Raw genomic sequence first — 17,959 nt, 5'->3', positions numbered from 1 at the left:
GTCCTTGAAGAGCCGCATGTGGCTCTGGAGCAGTGGCGTCACTAGGGGGGTGTGGGGGGTGCGGACCGCACCGGGTGACACCATCAGAGGGGGTGACACCAAAATGACTGTCTAACATTTTTGTGTCGTGTTTCAGCGGAAATGTTTTATTTTTTCTAAAAAAAATATCCCTGTAGTTATAACATCAAAAACATTTTTCGTAAGCCCAGCTTACATGTACTGTATCAGTATACCTACAAGGCTAAAACTCTATGCTAATTTACTTTTTGAACCTTCGAATGCCCTCCAGTCAGAGCTGTCATTATTCCTAATTACAATGACGCTTCGAATCACGTGGTTTCATCTGCACGCGCTACAAGCACGCGCTGTTGATTTCGTTGCTGCTGGTGTTTTTATAGGTGCTGATTTTGTCAAATTGTCTGGTGTTTTAGCTACAATATTGTGGTAATTAGTATTTGTGAACCTATATCAATAACTTTTTTGAGAATGAAGTACCGTATTTTCCCGTATATAACCCGCGGGGTATACCACTTTTTACAAATAAAACAAGACCCTGCGGGGTATATGGAGGTGCGGGCTATCCCAACATATTTTACACGTGTGACATGTCATAACTCGTTTAATTTTTTCATGGTAGGACTATCCACTATGCAACACTTACCTTTGACTAAAGTACTGTTGAATAAACCACTCACACTAAAATTGGACATGTTATCACGTTTTAAACTATTCGAATTGTTTGTACAATGAAACGACAATGTTTTAAGTGGGCGCACTTTGTTTACCGGCGACGGGAGAGCTAGGGGGAGAGAGAGGTGGGAGGTTGGGGGGTGGTTGCAGAGCAAGATCTGTGGTGGTGACGGGAGAGCTGGGAAGAGAAAGAGGTGGGGGGTTGGGGGCGAGGCAATGGTGTACCGTAGTGCCGCTATTGTCTGCGCAGTGCGCAATCTACCAGCGATAAAACTGTATTTATCTACCAGTTATGTGCTACTTATTTATGGGATATTTAATTTCGTTACTTATTTACTGTTATAAGTTCACTCGTTTGTGGTTAGTTTGCTTTCTTTGTGCATGTTATGATTTTAATGTTAACAATTGATAGTGGAATGTATTACAAATGTAAACTTCATATTAATATGATTAAATTAAGCCGTGGTAACGACTTTAAAAATATGAATGCATGCGGGGTATATGGAGGTGTGGGCTATCTGAAATTTGTTTTACTCAAAACGCGATTTTTACGAGGTATATGCGTCTGCGGGTTATATATATCGACCCACACACACAAACACAGCGACTTACACACACACACATATGGACTCAAACAGACAGACATCGACTTTAGCTACACACACATGGAGTTACACACACATATCGACGTACACGCATACAGCGACTCACACACATACATACATTAGACAACCACACACATCGACCTAAACACACATGAACTTACACACACATATGGACTAAGACGCACACACACAGGGACTTACACACACATGGAGTCATACACACACATCATAGTCCATAGTTCCATTTATTTGGTATAGGTCTGTGAGCCATTCGGCTCATGAATCGGGTGCAAACAGAAAATCCAAGAAAAAAACATCAAAATATTCCTGAAATAGCACCGTACACCAACGCTGTGTGCAAAAATCCCAGTGGGATGCAAGTCAAACAACAACAAAAACAACAACAACAACCACAAGACAACTAAGATTAAGGCCATCAGTCTAACTCCGTACGACAATAAATAAAACAATGGCCAAACCAAAAAACTTTTCGAAATCACCAAAATAAAGCCATAAATGCAATGTAACAGTGATCATAGGCACTATGACCGAATTTTTTACAATAAACTACATAAATAACATGTAACACCAAACCTAGAGCCATAGCTGGCTGCATGAGTCACTCCACAACAACAGGAGCATCAGTCGGAGTATCACATTTTTCAATGCACCTTTAAGATCATCGACTTACACACACACAGACTCACACACACATACACAGACTGACACACACAACGCCCTATACACAAAGACACATTGACTCGCACACACACATCGACTTACAAACACGTAAACATCGACTTACACGCACACATGGACTCACAGACACATCGAATCTGACACTCACACACATGAACTCGCACACACACATCGACTGACAGACACATCGACTGACACACACATAGACTCGCACACACACATGGACTTACGCACACACTTGTACTTACACGTACATATCGACACACACACACAAACATTGACGCACACACACAGACGCATCGACTCGTGCGCACACACAATGCGACCGTCGCTGACACGCAGATGGACTCACACGGACACAAAGACATAGGCACACACATAAAAAAGCAAGTAAATTGTGAAAAATTAGCTGTCTGCACACAAACGTAATTATTCGTATAAATGCAAAGTGATTATTAAAAAAATAGGTTTGAATGTACGTAAGTTTTGCGAAGGAAGAAAATGAAATTATATTTTCGTGCACACAAACAATATTATGTTAATATTTCCAAGGTTATGTAAATTATAGGTTTTTATGTACGTGCGTCTAGCAAGAGAAGCAAGAAAATGAAAAAAGATATGACTTTACGTAAAGAAAAGTAATTTATTATTTGCAAGGTGATTAAATAAATAATAGGTTTCTATTGACGTGAGGTTAGCGAAAGAAGCAATAAAAAAGTCGTCTGCACACAAACAAAATTATTATATTTCAAACCAATAGTTTTAATATCATACTCTTTGGTTTAATCAGTAAAGTCACGTAGGTAAAAAATAAAATTAAAATAAATGAAAACAACTAAATTAAATCACGACGTGAGGTTTCAGAGGCAACACAAGCTTCCTTCATCAGGTGTAAAAAAAGCACAGCAAAATAACTGTAGAGAGAGCTAGTTGTGATGATAGACTGTTATAGAGGGTAAGAGGAGGGGGAGGAGCCAGTTGTACCTGCGGTGACTGCTATATCGGGGAGACGAAACGACATATTTCTGACCGAATTCGCGAGCACAAATCAGATTTGAAACATGGCAGAACTAATTATTCTGCCGTAGCTGATCACTGTTACAACGCTGTGGGTTATCATGATATTGTTTTCTCCGATACCAAGGTACTCTGCAAGACGTCTGGATACCACCAAAGATTTGTCCATGAAGCTATACAGATATACAAACATAGACATAACGTAAACCGAGAAGCTGGATTAAAATTGAGCAATCATTGGAAAGATGTTATTAACCATGTTAAACCTCAACTGCTACTCTCCCCCACTCCGTGTCCCCCCCCCCCCATCCGTGGCTCCGATGTTGTCTAGGACGAGCTTCACCTTCCTGGCTCCTCCCACAACCCCCCCCCCCCCCCCATGCTGTGCCCATCCTCCCTGGCTCCTCCACCTCCTCTTACTCTATGTAACAGTCTATCATCACAAATAGCTCTCTACAGTTATTTTGCTGTGCTTTTTTACACCTGATGAAGGAAGCTTGTGTTGCCTCCGAAACGTCACATTGTGATTTAATTTAGTTTTCATTTATTTTAATTTTATTTTTTACCTACGTGACTTTACCGAAAAAACCAAGGAGTATGAATCATTGCAGTCACGAAAGCTTCAAATCTAGAATTAAGTTTTAATATAATTTTTCTATGTATGTGAGTTTAGCAAAAGAAGCAATACAATTGTACTTAACATTACCGTGGTGAGGCCTAGTCCCGTGCAGAACCCATGGCCTCACCTAGATTGTGCAGCCGGCCGAGGTGGCTCCCTGGCAGGCTATGGGCTGGGCCACTCCCCCCGCCCGCGCTATAATAATTACTATCGACCCGCTATATAATATGAATGTAGGGACTCTATAGCAGTAATTTCACGCATTGGGGTGGAGGGGGGACCCACGTGATTTCACCGAAAGAACCAAAGAGTAGGGGTACATGACATTTTTAATAATTAACCTCAGCTTTTTGTGTGAAAATGTCCCCTTCACCCCAACCGACTTGGTAAAAGCTTTCCCCTCCAGCGAACGCGTAAGAGTTGGTACCGTCGAGCGCCGTGCGCTCTTTAATAAATAAATAATCGAGAACAGCACAAAATCGCAAGTAAAACAAAATTAATATGTAGGGACTCTATAGCAGTAACTGCAACGCATTGGGGTGGGGGTGGGGGGGGGGTACATGACATTTAGAATAATTAATGCTAGCGTTTGTGTGAAAATGTCCCCCTCACCCCGACCGACTTGGTAAAAGCCGTCCCCCCCACCGAGCGCGTGTGACTTGGTATGGTCGATCGCGTGCCATTTGATAAATAAATACACGCAAATTGCACAAAATCGATAATGAAACAAATTAAACGTTGACAGATGTGAAAAAGGAATCGCACTTGCTTATACGGGGACTTACGGCGTGGTACCTGGCTATTTTTTTTTATGTAAACCCCACCGTTGGAGAGCCAAGCACGTGACCACACACAAACCCACACACCAACCCACAAACCCATACACAATTTTTGACTTTTATATATTGAGTACCAGCTCCCTGCGGCACATCATAGCAGGAGCCCTCCTGGAGGAAGGGTGGGAGAGGCACCCAGGGAGCCCGGGCGAAGCAGGCTGCTGCTCACAAGGACGGAGCAGCCAAGAGAGAGAGTGTCGGCGCAGGCGAGAGCGCCGCTAACTCAATGGTTGGCAAGAAGACACACATAACGCGCATATCGGGACTAATAATATTGTTCCAATAAGTTATTTTTGTCTTTCAAAAAGGGTTACCATCCCAAGGTGGTGCGTTAACTATGAGCTGATCGTGAAAATCATTGTTCTGTCCCTTGAATTACATGAATACGGTCGTTTAGAAGTATTTTAGTCATTCGTTCTCGTTAATTGCATAACCTTACCAATTAATTAATTGATCACACACTAAACATTTGTAATGACAGGGTGACACCTGCCGGCCTGTGGGGGTTATTACGGTTATAGCTGCATTACATAATGCCTTATTATGAAGCGGCATATCTAGGGTAAAGGTCAAGGGCGGAGTCAGTTTAGAAGCTCCGGGAACCAACCCGAAGGTTCTGGAAAGGTGGCGTGGCCAGAGGTGGAGCTTGGCTGCACCAGGCAGAAATAAGGAGTACCGAACCAGAAGTTTGGGGCTGTTACTGTGGGGTCTGGATCCTGGTTGCGTCGCTGCCATCGTCATCTCTTTGTCTTCAACCACGCGGCTGTTCTCCTGCAAGACCAGCTCTGTCGCCGCCACTACGCTCGTCAACCAGTCAGTGCAGTGCAGGACGGAGATGGGCTGCATATTTAGACAGCCTAGGTGTAGCCGCGTTACGAAGTGTATCACCCTGTGTGCTCTTAATTAATAAGAAGCCTTCTACTAGACGTGTGTCAGAAGTCGCTCACGACATCTGGTGTCATAGTGGTAAAATACTTTTTATTTTTTTTCGTATCAAAAGAAGTAAGAATTGTGAGCAAATTTAAACGATGTCGAAGTATCAGAAGAAGTGTAACCCACCTGTGACGTCTCCCGACGATGACGAGAATGAGACGCTAGACCTCCTTATAGCCTCTGGACCCGCGCTGCCGGTTACCCAAGTTGCGGTGGGAGAAGTGGCAGCACCAGAGATGGTGGGACCAGTGACAGCTTCTCCATGGCAGCAGCCCAAACTTGGATGGCACGTGGTGTCGGATCAGTTGGAGCTCCTGAGGGCGATGCTCGTGCAAATGGTGGAGCTCTTAACGGCGACCACGTTGGTGGGGCTGACTGCACGTACCATACCGGGAGGAGACGGCCCACCGCCAAAGATTCAAGAACAGCCGGGAGCGGCCGCCATTACGCGCATCTCGGAGACCATGCGGCCGGGGCCGCCATTTCTAAGCCCGAGCGTGCTTTGCCGGAAGCGGTGCCTGTTACTGTCGATACTGCAAGAGGATCAGAATGAATCCTCATACTGCCCGCTGCAAGGGAATTTGTTGTGGCAGGTGGCGACTGGAGCACTTTCACTTGGCGCTTCAAGGCGGCTTACTGGTCGGTGAATTGGACCGAGGGGGAAGCGCTGAGAGCTCTGCCCATGGTGTTAGACGACGCACTCGCTATTTTCCAGGCCATACCCGCTGGGAAGAAGACGACACTAAAAGATGCATGCGCCGAGATGACCGAAGTCTACGAACCACCTTCTGACACCTGTAAGAAGTTTTTGCAGCATAGGCCAAGACACCTCTCGTCTAGCGTGGCGCATTGTTGGCATTGGGAGAGGCGGAGTACCCCACTGTAGACCCGAAGACCCTTGACTCTTTGGTGGTGGAAAGGATGTTGGGACTGGCGCATGAAATGGGGGTCGTCTTGCCGGTCATCGATGAGGATGAGCAGACGTCCTGATGGACCACCCGATGTCTGCAGGCCCACGAGAACTTGCACCCTTGGTCCCAGATGGCGGCCTGTATGGGCGACCGTGGCCGTGATGACGAACCAGTTGGGTGGTCGCCGCGAAACGTTGTGAATCAGGACATACCTTTCGAGGGTGATGTTGCGGCTATGGTCGTGACATGGAGTCGCAGACAGGGAGAGGTGCCACAGCGGTCGCGAAACTGGAGGCCGTGTGAGGAGGATCGTCGACAATGGAGGGCCGCAATTACCTGTTTTTGCTGCGGCCAGCCAGGGCACTTCGCGCAACAATGTCTGAGCCCACGTCAAGCTCTGACAATGTCTCCGGCACACCCGGCTCCATCGATGGCTGCATCCTAACCCCAAAGGGTGAGTCGCGACACACCAGACACTCGGCCTGTGTTACAACCTCATGAATCTAGGCTGACGAATGTCATCTCCACCCCACATCATACTCACGTTGACGCCGGGGGCAGGAATTGGTTACACAAGAATGGCCTAGCTCGGGGAAACAGTGGAAAAAGTTAGCGCATCAGGTTATTGCAGCTGCTGTGGGGGCCTCAGCTATGTCGGGCTATATTCAAGGAATTGAGGTGCGAGTGTTAGTTGATACGGGTGCTTTCACCACCATCATTTCAGATGTCATTTTTGACCTGTTGCCGATCAGGGACGGGCTTGTTAGGCCAGTAGTGAACGCGTGTGTCACAGCGAATGATGGTATTTTGGGGATTATTGGGCAAAAAGAGGCCCGCGTCGAGATTGGCGAGATTTCAGTTGTCGGGCCAGTACGGATCTCGAGGACACTGGTGGTGCCCTGCCTTTTGGGCACGGATTTTTTTTAGTAAAATGCCCCTTATGATCCTCATTGATCAGGGTTGTGTGCAGATGCCGTCGGGCCGCAGACTTCTTTTTTTGCGGTTCCCACACAAGAGTATGGTTGCTAATGTTATGGTCCAGGTTTTTGCTAAGGACTCGGTGTATATCCCACCGGGATTGTAGATGTTGGTTCCGCTGCGCTATTGGAAGCGGATACAGGCTGCAGATCCTCAATCAGGCGTCTTGTTTACTCTGTCGGATACGGTGACTCGGAGATTAGCGCTAGTTGGCGCACAGACAGTCGTCCGCCTCAATCGGGAGCCGTTCTTGAAGGTGCAAAATGCAGGACCAGAGATGGGCTGTGGTTTGGGCAGGGACCGTATTGGCTTATGTGACAGCCGCGTTTCGTGAAGGTAATGGAATTGTGAGCAACGGGATTGTTGGTGCGGTGGATCAGAATGCTGCATTGGATGAGACTTGGTCGGAGGTGTTGTGTCAAGGAAACCCACAGTTGTCTCTGGTGTGCCAGGGGAAATTATAATCGCTGCCATGCAAGTTTTCAGATGTGTTCAGTAAAAGGACTGGTTGTATGCGTGCGTCGGGTGCGTGTTGTTGTACAACTCCAGCGGCGAAGGTAGCAAAGGTAGGGGGAGTGGAGCCCAATGAGGAGGTTGCTTCGGGGGATGGTGTTTTGCACCTTATGCGTACTGAATGGGGAGAATTGCAATTGGAAGATGGGTCGCTTATGACCTTACGGTGTCAAGCGGAAGCTGGACGGAAGGAATCTGCTCCCTCTGATGGCCTGTGACAGGTCCTAAGGGATGGTGTGTTGATGATGGAGGAGGACGGTTCACGCTGGCACCATATCGTCGTGCCCGTTGCCCTTCGCGGCAAGCTGACTCGGGGGAAGGGGTGCATGGGAACACGTTGTTACACCTTGGGGTGCGGAAAACGTTGCTAATATTGCAGCGCAATTATTATTGGCCGGGGATGTCGAGCGTTGTGCACGACCTCATTCAGGGTTGCATGGAATGCGCACATAGGAAACCGCCATTGGAAAAGTCAGAGCCTCCATTGCAGTCTGTTTCGGTTTCGTGCATCAATGAGTTGGTCGCACTCGACATCCTCGGGTGATTTCCTGCCACGTAAAGAGTGAACAAATTCCTCTTGGTAGGAGTTGAAAGTTTGTCACGATGGCCTGGCCGCTACCTGACCAGTTGGCAGCCTCTATTGCGGATGCGTTTTTGTATGGATATGTGTTGGACAAGGGTGCACCCGGGCAGCTTCTCACAGATCAGGGCAGAAATTTTTCCTCTAAGCTACTATGAGAAGTTTGCAATGTACTAAGCAGTGATAAGATTTGAAGTTCCCCGTACCATCCCCAGATGGATGGGATGGTAAAACAGCTGCATAGAACTCTGACAGCTATGCTTAGTCATGCTGTCAGAGCAGCATGTTCTGGCACCTCACGCTTCCATTGGATTTTCGCCTTTTTTCCTCATGTACGAGAGGGAGAGTGAACCTCCTATGGAGATTCAATTGGGATTGTCTGAAAAAAATGGAAAATCTAAATTGCCTGCGCTCTTGTAAATCACCTTGAAATGTGTTTCAGCAGTTAGAGAAGCAGTAAAATTAAACACCGCCAAGGAACAGGCAGCCAACGAATGTAATTCGGGAAGGAGGGACATTGAGTTACATTGGGCTGTGGGGGATTGGGCATGGTTGCATTGCCTGCAATTGCCATTGGGAACGTCCTTCAAATTGTATCGCCCATGGCAGGGTCCTGTGGAAGTAGTGCAAGTCAAACGGCCGCAGTGCGTGCGCATACGATTTGGCCATCGCCGTTGGTTTGTTCATTCGTCGCGGTTGAAGCCCTATATTCCTCTTTGTGTATGGCCGGTGTCTGGTATGTCCGACGAGCCGGGGAAAACGCAGAGGGACAGTGTGCATCAGGATGACTGTATTGTGACGCCCACAGCTTCTGAACCCTTAACCGGCGGGGCCCGTGATCCAGCCGAACATGAGGCGTCGCTAACCAAGACGGAAGCTACGACACCTGCGAAGCCGGGAGTTGAACCACCTTCTTTGGGGGTTCAGGCGGAGCCAACATCTTCTGTCCCACTGGACGGACCGGCGTCGAGAACCCGGTCTGGATGTCGCAAATTTTGATGAAACCGTTGGGTGCGGGGTTATGTGGGGATCAAGGAAGTTGCATTCTGTGGTTTACAGAAGGTTTTAATTATTTCCCCCTCTGTTCCTTTTGTTGTTATCCTGCCTCCCAAACTTGTTTAAATTCCCCGCCTTATTGCAGATCACTCTGCGCTACTCAGAAAAACGTTTTGTTATATTATATTCTTGGTTCTTTCGGTAAAGTCACATAGAAGGGAAACAATAAAATATAAAAAATAAAATTATCACGACGTTTCGACTGCAACACAATCAATAATCATCAGGTTTGAAAACCACAGCAAGAAACTTTGAAAAAAGTGGCGGTTATTGAACAGTTTGTTCAGATGGACGAGTCCATCTATTTTGATTTAAAGCTTTCGTGACTGCAGTAATTCATATTCTTAGTTTTTTTCGGTAAAGTCACGTTGAAGAGAAACAACAAAATAATAAAATATATAAAACAATAAAAAATTCTCACGACGTTTCGACCATAACTCAAACGGTCGTCTTCAGGTGTGTTGGTTCGCATACATTTATTTTTAAACGGCGCATTTATTTATTTATAAAAAAAACGTTAGCGCCACGCGCAACAATTTGGCAGTTTACCCAGGACTAGTCCATCTATATTCTGAAAAGAGGAGGGGGGAGACGAAATTTTTTATAATGTATGCTGTCTGAAAGCCACTGCAAGCGTGAACAATCAATTAAGATTGACCTGAAATGGTTTATCAAATCTTTCCAATGATTGCTAAGATAGAATCCATCTTCTCGGTTGAAATTGTCTCTGTGCTTGTATATGTGGATAGCCTCATGAACGAATCTCTCATGGAAGCCAGATGGCTTACAAAGAAGCTCTGTCTTGGAAAAGTCAATGGCATGTGAGCCTACTGAATTAGAACAATGATCTGCCACGGCCGAGGTGTTGGTCCTACCGTGTTTAAGGTCTGCTTTGTGTTCACGAATGCGGTCCGAGACATGGCGTTTGGTTTCTCCAATGTAACTACTACCACAGAGGCAACTTAGTTTGTAGACACCACGGTATTGTATGTCCGGAATCACATCTTTTACAGACGGAACCAGATCACGGATTTTATGTAATGTGTTGAAACGGACCTGGATCTTGTGTTTATTCAAGATTTTGGAGATATTTTTTGTGATCCCAGCAATGTAGGGTAAAGTGATGGTTTTGAAAGGCTCCTCAAGAGGGTTTTTCTTCATGGTTTGAGTGATAGCTTTGCGGATTGTATAGTCGGAGTAACCATTAGCCCTAAGAGCTTGGTGTACGTGCTTGAGTTCACTGGCTATGTGTTCCTGGTCGGATATGCATTGGGCTCTATGGTGCAGAGTCTTGATGAGGGAATTTTTCTGCGATGGATGGTGGTGGGAATCCGGTTTCAGGTAAGCATCCGTATGGGTAGCTTTCCTGTAGACAGAGTGACTCATTGAACCATCAGGTCTCTTTTTTATTAGGACATCCAAAAAAGGTAGCTTGCCATCTTTTTCGACTTCCATGGTAAATCTGATGGATGGGTGTATGGAATTAATGTGGTCGAATAATTGGTCTAGAGCAGGCCGGCTATGTGGCCAGATGACAAAAGTGCCATCCACGTACCTCTTCCATAAGGTTGGGCGCAGAGTGACAGTCTGGATGGCGTCAGTATCAAATTTCTCCAAGAAAATGTTGGCTACAACCGGAGATAGGGGGGAGCCCATTGGGTGCCCTCAGTTTTTGTTTGTAGAAAGTTCCATTCCAAGTGAAGTATGTATTGGTTAAGCAGTGTTTAGTCTTTGATGAACCAAGTCTTCAATGATTGCGATGGTGTCAGGTACAGGAACTTTGGTGAATAAGGAAACTACATCAAAACTGACAAGCAGGTCGTCTGGGGACAGGGAAATACGCTTGATTGTCGATACCAGGTGAGTAGAATTGTGTACCGCAGAGGTGTTTTTTTCAGTGAAAGGCTGCAGGATTTCGGACAGAAAACGAGCCAGTATGTAGGTGGGGGAGTTGATAGTAGAGACGATGGGACGAAGGAGTGTATCTACTTTATGTATTTTTGGTAAGCTGTATAATCTTGGTGGCCTGGCAGCAGAAGGTTTCAACAAAAACTGTTTGGTTTGATCAATTAATGCGGTTGAATCAGAAATGATCTTGTTGGTTTGTATGACTAGGCTGTTGGTGGGATCTCTTTATTTTTGTATAGCTGCCATCGTTCTTGGATTTTGTTGTTATATTCTATTTGATCCATGATGACAGTGGCATTGCCCTTGTCGGCTGAGAGGATGACAATCTCATCCCTCTTTTTTAATTTATATAATTCAAAACGCTCATCTTTGCTGAGGTCGCTAGTTGGCATCTTAGCGTTTTTGAGGGTTGCAGCGATTTCAGATCTTGCTACGTCTGCAGCGATGTGACCCAGGCCCTTGAGAGCCACGTCTACTTGGGCAATGATATCATTAACTGGTATGTGTTTAGGTGTGACTGCAAAGTTTAGCCCTTTAGCTAAAACGGATTTCAGACCATCAGAAATAGAACTGTTACTGCGATTAATTACGACTTTGTTAACGTCTAGCTTTTTGGTGTGTGGGTCCGGTCTTTTGTTGGAGAGGAGGTTAAATTTGGAAATCAGGTTGTCCTTACATTTGGTCGACATAGTGGCAGCTGAAGAGGCAGGCATATTGTCTATATGTTCCCAATCCGATGTGGACATAAACATAGATGGGCATGTCCATCTGAACAAACTGTCAAATCGCTCTCCGTGGTGCTAACGTTAAAAATAACCGCCACTTTTTCAAATGGTCTTGCTGTGGTTTTCACATCTGATTATGATTGCTTGTGTTACAGTCGAAACGTCGTGAGAATTTTATTGTTTTATATTTGTATTATTTTATTGTTTCCCTTCTACGTGACTTTACCAAAAGAACCAAGAATATGAATCCCTGCAGTCACGAAAGCTTTAAATCAAAGTTTTGTTATATTGTTCATGTTCTAGGGGTGATTTTATGCTTCCTTGCATTTTCAGTATTATTGGTAGCCGGGACGGCTATTTTTTCACAATGGGGGGGGGTTATTTATTGACAGGGTGGCACCTGCCGGCCTGTGGGAGCGGAGTCAGTCTAAAAGCTCTGGGAACCTACCCGAAGGTTCTGTAAAAGGGGCGTGGCCAGAAGTTGGAGCTTGGCTGCACCAGGCAGATATAAGGAGCACCGAACCAGAGGTTCGGGGCTGTTAGTGTGGGGTCTGGGTCCTGGTTGCATGGCTGCCATCGTCATCTCTTCGTTTTCGACCACATGCTGTTCTTCTGAAAATCCAGCTCCGTCGCCACCGCTACGCTCGTCAACCAGCCAGTGTAGCATAGGACGGAGATGGGCTGCATGTTTAGACAGCCTAGGTGTAGCCGCGTTACGAAGTGTATCACCCTGTGTGCTCTTAATAAATAAGAAGCCTTCTACTCACTACACATTTATAGTCATCTATGTTACGAATCTACACACATAAATGAATATTGATATTTATCTTTGATCACCTAATCTTGTCCGCGAATTCATTGATATCCCATTAGCCAATTGATAAGTATCTGTTGGCCACACCTACACTCGTAAGTATACTATTGTTTCGGGACATTCTTTAATTACATAATCTGACCAATTAATTCATTGATGTCTACTTTTGCCGTTGGTCACATGTTTCTTTATCATTGTTCGTATGAATATTGTCTTTTTTAAAGGACTTTTCCTATCGACCGTGTATGGACTCGCTACTCTGAGGAATTAGCCGATTGTTCTGAGTGGTTCCTTCCTAGGTTCATGCATAATATTACTTATAAGAACTGTATCCTGCGGTGAAATCTGAATTCTGAGACCTTACGTAAATACACTTAAACATAATCAATAAAAGTTAAAGCGAGAATAATTGTATTATCACGATTGATAATACACCCCGAGACAACGAAGCTGAGCATAACCTTAGCATAATTTCATGAAATTACACATTTTTATTTACATTTTTATTATTATTTTTATAAATTTTCAAGGCAATGTATACAACATTCTTTTTTTTTGCCTTCTCTGGCTACGCCTTCACTCCTCTCAAACAACAAATACAAAATGCCTCAGCTTGGATCATTTTTAACCTACCTCACGATTCCCACACTTCTACTGGACTTTCGACTGGCTCCCTGTCTACTATCGCGTTCTGTTTACATTTCTCTAAGTCTATAAATCCCTTCATGGGCTCGCCCCACCACCCCATCTTGCTTCTATCATCTCGTACTAGTATGTCCCATCCCGTCCTCTACGTTCCAAATCTCTACAGTCCCTCACTGTGCCTCCCTCATCACCCTGCGCCCAGTCTCTCACTCGTGCTCCCTTCTCACTGCCCTTCACTTGAAATAACTTCCACTGCAGCACACAGAGCAACCATCTTCAACCTGCTTCCATTCCTCCCTGACAATAACCCCCATCTAGCCCAGCATCATCATCATCATCATCCTGCTACTCCCTGCCCCTGCTTCCCAGCTATAACCATGCCTACCCCAACCCTTATAACTACCTCTACCCTTATCATGCTGTTAAGTGAGAAACACGATGAATGCGATTAATCCGGCAACTGAACATTGATAATCGATATCCCGGTCTCCAGAGCAACAAGAACACAAGCCAAACCAATGGCCCTGCTCAGGGCCAACAACACGCCAAATAAGCCCTGGGATGAGAATCCTCTGACCGGACATTTAGGGAATCTACCTGGCTAAGTGTGAGAATCTCGCGTATATAATGAACAAATTATATTGATGTCCTGACGCTCCAAGAAACCCACGTCTTGGATGCCCCATATGCCCATCACTACCACATCCATGCACCATCGCAGAGTTCTACGCCTTCCCACCAACGGAAAAAGCCACTTACACCGTCAGCATCAAGATAGGGGAGCTGCACATCACCAACGTGTACAAAGCCCCTCATTCAAAATGTCTAAAGCCAGCAATCCCAAGTGCACCAATCCCATCCCTATAGTATGGTGACTTTAACAGCCAACGTACTATGTGGGGCTATGCAGTAGATCCGGCCGACGGAAAATGCCTCACTAACTGGATGTCCGCTGAAGATATGCACCTGGTTTTCGATCTCAAGCAGCAATCAACTTTCCACTCTAGCAATGTGACTACAATCCGGACCTCACCATCTTTTTCAAATATCAAAGTGGGAGCACACTTCACGCATCCTGCAAAATATTCTGAAGCTTCCCCAAAAGTAAGCGGAAAGGCTACCATGATAAGTAAAACTTTCTAGAAAAATAAATAAATGTGATTGGAATACATTTTTATTTAAAGCTTTCGTGACTGCAGGGATTCATATTCTTGGTTCTTTCGGTAAAGTCACGTAGAAGGGAAACAATATTTTATTGTTTTATATTTGTATTATTTTATTGTTTCCCTTCTACGTGACTTTACTGAAAGAACCAAGAGAATGTGATTGGAACAGTTCACCTGATATAATAAGCAGTGCATGGTAGAATGCAGCATATTTCAGTAAATCCATGTGCATCAGTATATCATAAAATCACTGTGGTAATCACGTTTAGGAAGTTCGATATGCAAGTGCCAACCTGAGGAAGAGTCAAACATTTCCCCGACTATCCTGATACATACAACTCACGTGTGCTTATGCACTTGCAATGTAGGTGTCAGCCAACACCATGGACACCCTTGCAAACAAGATATTCCATATCGAGGGGACCCTTTTTGTCAGTATCAAGATAATGAAAACATTATAATAGGTTTTACTGTTTCCAGCAAGAATACAGGAGGTTTTAAGATGTTCAAACACCTAATATACATCTATTATAGGGCATCAAGTCTGCATTAACCACACAATTCTTGTGGTAAAACATGCAAACAAACGTGCTTTGATAATAATGTATGCATTTTACCTAAAACTAATTGACCTACACCACTGTTACACCTGGGAACAATGCCACAATTCTAACAGCACAGAGTCAATGCAATTATCAAAGAATCAATAGCTCGGATCAGGCAATTATATCCATGGGACCCATTTCAAGAGATATCTAGGATGAATATTTAAAGTAAAATGATACTGGAAAGGCTTTCTCCTAATTAGCCATTAGAGGTTTATTTGTATTTACCATTGATGGGATGTGTAAAATATGTGTTATGTGGAACGACGGCTATTGGAAGGAGGTGCACTGTCTATGTGTTTATTGTGTTACTTATGTTCTCCACAACAGCACTGATAATAATATTGTATTGCAAGTCAGGCTTCTTATTGTCCCAGAGAGCAAGAACTGCTGATAAGAACAAGTGAAATAAGGCAGTGCTGCTTACATGCAATTGTAGTCGTCGTCTGTGTTTGACCTAGAAAGAGAAGAGTATTCATGTTGAGCAAACAAAGGCATCGCAGTTCAATGCAATTACAAATATTTATTTCAACATACAATCGCAATGTGATCCACAAAACATGAAACAAAAATAAATGATCATGCACGTCATAAGCATAATAGCATATAATAAAATACCTGTCTGAGCTATCACTAAAATCCACAGCAGAAGACGCGGAGAGAGCCAAATCCCTGCCATCTCCGCCACTCCCGCTGTTCTTTATGACTGAGCAGTGTGGTGAACAATGTTTAAAATAACTAACACGACCGGTTAGAAAACTTCCTCATTTCAAAAGTGAACTGACCATGGCCGGGGGCATGAATGTAAAGTCAGCAGCATAACAATTGCACACCTCTTTAGTTAGGGCACACAATGGAACGTTCACAATATTTACTTTATGAAGCGACAGTGTAGAGGGGGGAAAACCCACAACACATTTCACTAAAGCCAGGCTTAAAATCTCCATATCAGTGGGTGGCAAATGCTTGAGAGAAGAATACACATTTTACACAGCCAATAAAACTAGCCCCTCGACTGATGTTTCTGTGTCTGTGGATGACTAAGTCTCAAATAAAATATTCCCACTGCTGTAGTACACCATTCTGAGATTCAGATGCATTTAGCTTTCATAATTGAGATAAAAAGATTAGGAAAAGTTGCCATCAGTGAGGTCAGAATCAGAATCTTTATCCTGGAGAAATCCGTTGAGCTATGAAGCTCTTTTCACAGATGTTCAGTAGGGTGGGCCAGAAATTCACAACAACAAACACTACAAAAAACTACAGGACTGCAAAGTTTAAGATAAGTAAGTAAAAAAATATATAAGTTGAAATTACTTAAGTGCACCAATTCCCAAGCTTGGGCCAGGCGGAAATACAACAGCAAAGACAGTCCCAGACCACAGCAAGCTACGCTGCTTTACTGCTGATTCTCACAGTGGATTTCATTTGGCCATATGTCACAAGAGGCCAGCTGGGTAAAAATGGGGCAGAAGGCACAGAGACGGGCAACGCCACCAGTGAGGTGCACCCTGGAAGCTACGCTTGGCTGAGCATCACATGGATTCGGTGAACAGTAGAACGACTTCTGATGATGTTGGCCAACTTCAGCAGCAAGCCGTGATGTCACACAGTGCCATAGGCAGAGAGATTTATCATTACTGTGCCGGATTTCTGTTAACGATGGAAAACTCAACTAGTTGTGCCATTTATTTATTGTTTTTGTCATTTTAAACTTTGCTTGGCAGTAGGGTTTCCAATAGCTTGGCAGTAGCTGTACAGTATATAGGATTTGGTCCTTATATATAATGAATGCACAGTGTTATGTGGTGACATTATCATGAATCACGCTATATAAAGTATTGCTATTAAGGGCCGGTCTCTTTGTGTGGACGGACGTGCGAATGCAGATTCTGCAGCTCGTGTATATCATCACGGGTCCTGTGAATGGCAAAGCTCCCTTACTTCCACCAAGGCACAACCAACATCACAGGTATACATTGGAGACGAGTTGCAACTGGTTATTGTTCAGTAATACTTTTCCGATAGCTAATTTTAATTGGACATAAAAGCAAATCTGAGATGGCTATTATTTTATCCATTTATATTTATCTGGCCAGGTGGCTCAGCGGCTAGTGAGTGGCTCGCAATTGGAAGACTGCGAGTTAAAATCTTCATTTGGGGTTGATTCAGCCAAGCATACCACGGCGGTCTGCAAATGAGTATCAATTTTCACGGGATCAGCTGGAATTTTCCTATGAATACACTCGTCCCCACCATATGAATGTAGAACTTCCACCATTGGTTTAAGGCTATAAACAGCAGATGAGAACCACATCACTGCTCGTCTGAGTAGTAAATCACTATGACAGTATAATATTTATCTGCAATTCGACTGGCGGAAAATCTCAATTTTTAAGTAAATTTGAACAACAGCAAAATCACATGTCCTTTTCCGCGTGGTGGTATTTTCTCCACGCAGCACTCAAGGGAGCTTTTCTATTTTGTTAATGGATGCAATTACATGTTAATATATCTTCATGTAATCCTCGGTTTGTGCGAACATGTATAATTCCATTAATTTCCTGTGCATCACATGTATTTGCTACAGAGCTTAGCCATTTTTGTATTTAGTTATGAGAACTTAATAAATAAGGCTGCACTGTTGAAGATATCTTTC

General features: G+C 44.4%; 1 protein-coding gene across 2 annotated transcripts in view; it reads right to left on the bottom strand.

Annotated features, from left to right (window-relative positions):
• The window catches only part of LOC116956549 (scavenger receptor cysteine-rich domain-containing protein DMBT1-like), a 113,771-nt gene extending 97,384 nt beyond the window's left edge, over positions 1-16,387 (bottom strand). For both annotated transcript variants that reach the window (XM_032978242.2, XM_076054366.1), the window contains exons 1-2: positions 15,919-16,387; positions 15,728-15,757 (exon numbers count right to left, since the gene is read on the bottom strand). In XM_032978242.2, coding sequence (XP_032834133.2) covers positions 15,728-15,757; positions 15,919-15,979 — 91 coding nt within the window. In that variant the 5' untranslated portion in view covers positions 15,980-16,387. The remainder of the gene's footprint in view (positions 1-15,727; positions 15,758-15,918) is intronic.
• Between the last annotated feature and the right edge of the window lie 1,572 nt (positions 16,388-17,959).

This window comes from Petromyzon marinus, chromosome 66 (genome assembly GCF_048934315.1).
Source record: "Petromyzon marinus isolate PM22_M1 ecotype Great Lakes invasive population chromosome 66, UKy_Petmar_22M1.pri1.0, whole genome shotgun sequence".
NCBI lineage: Eukaryota > Metazoa > Chordata > Hyperoartia > Petromyzontiformes > Petromyzontidae > Petromyzon > Petromyzon marinus.
Note: the sequence above shows the minus strand (reverse complement) of the source record. Positions and strands in the feature narration are given on the sequence as shown.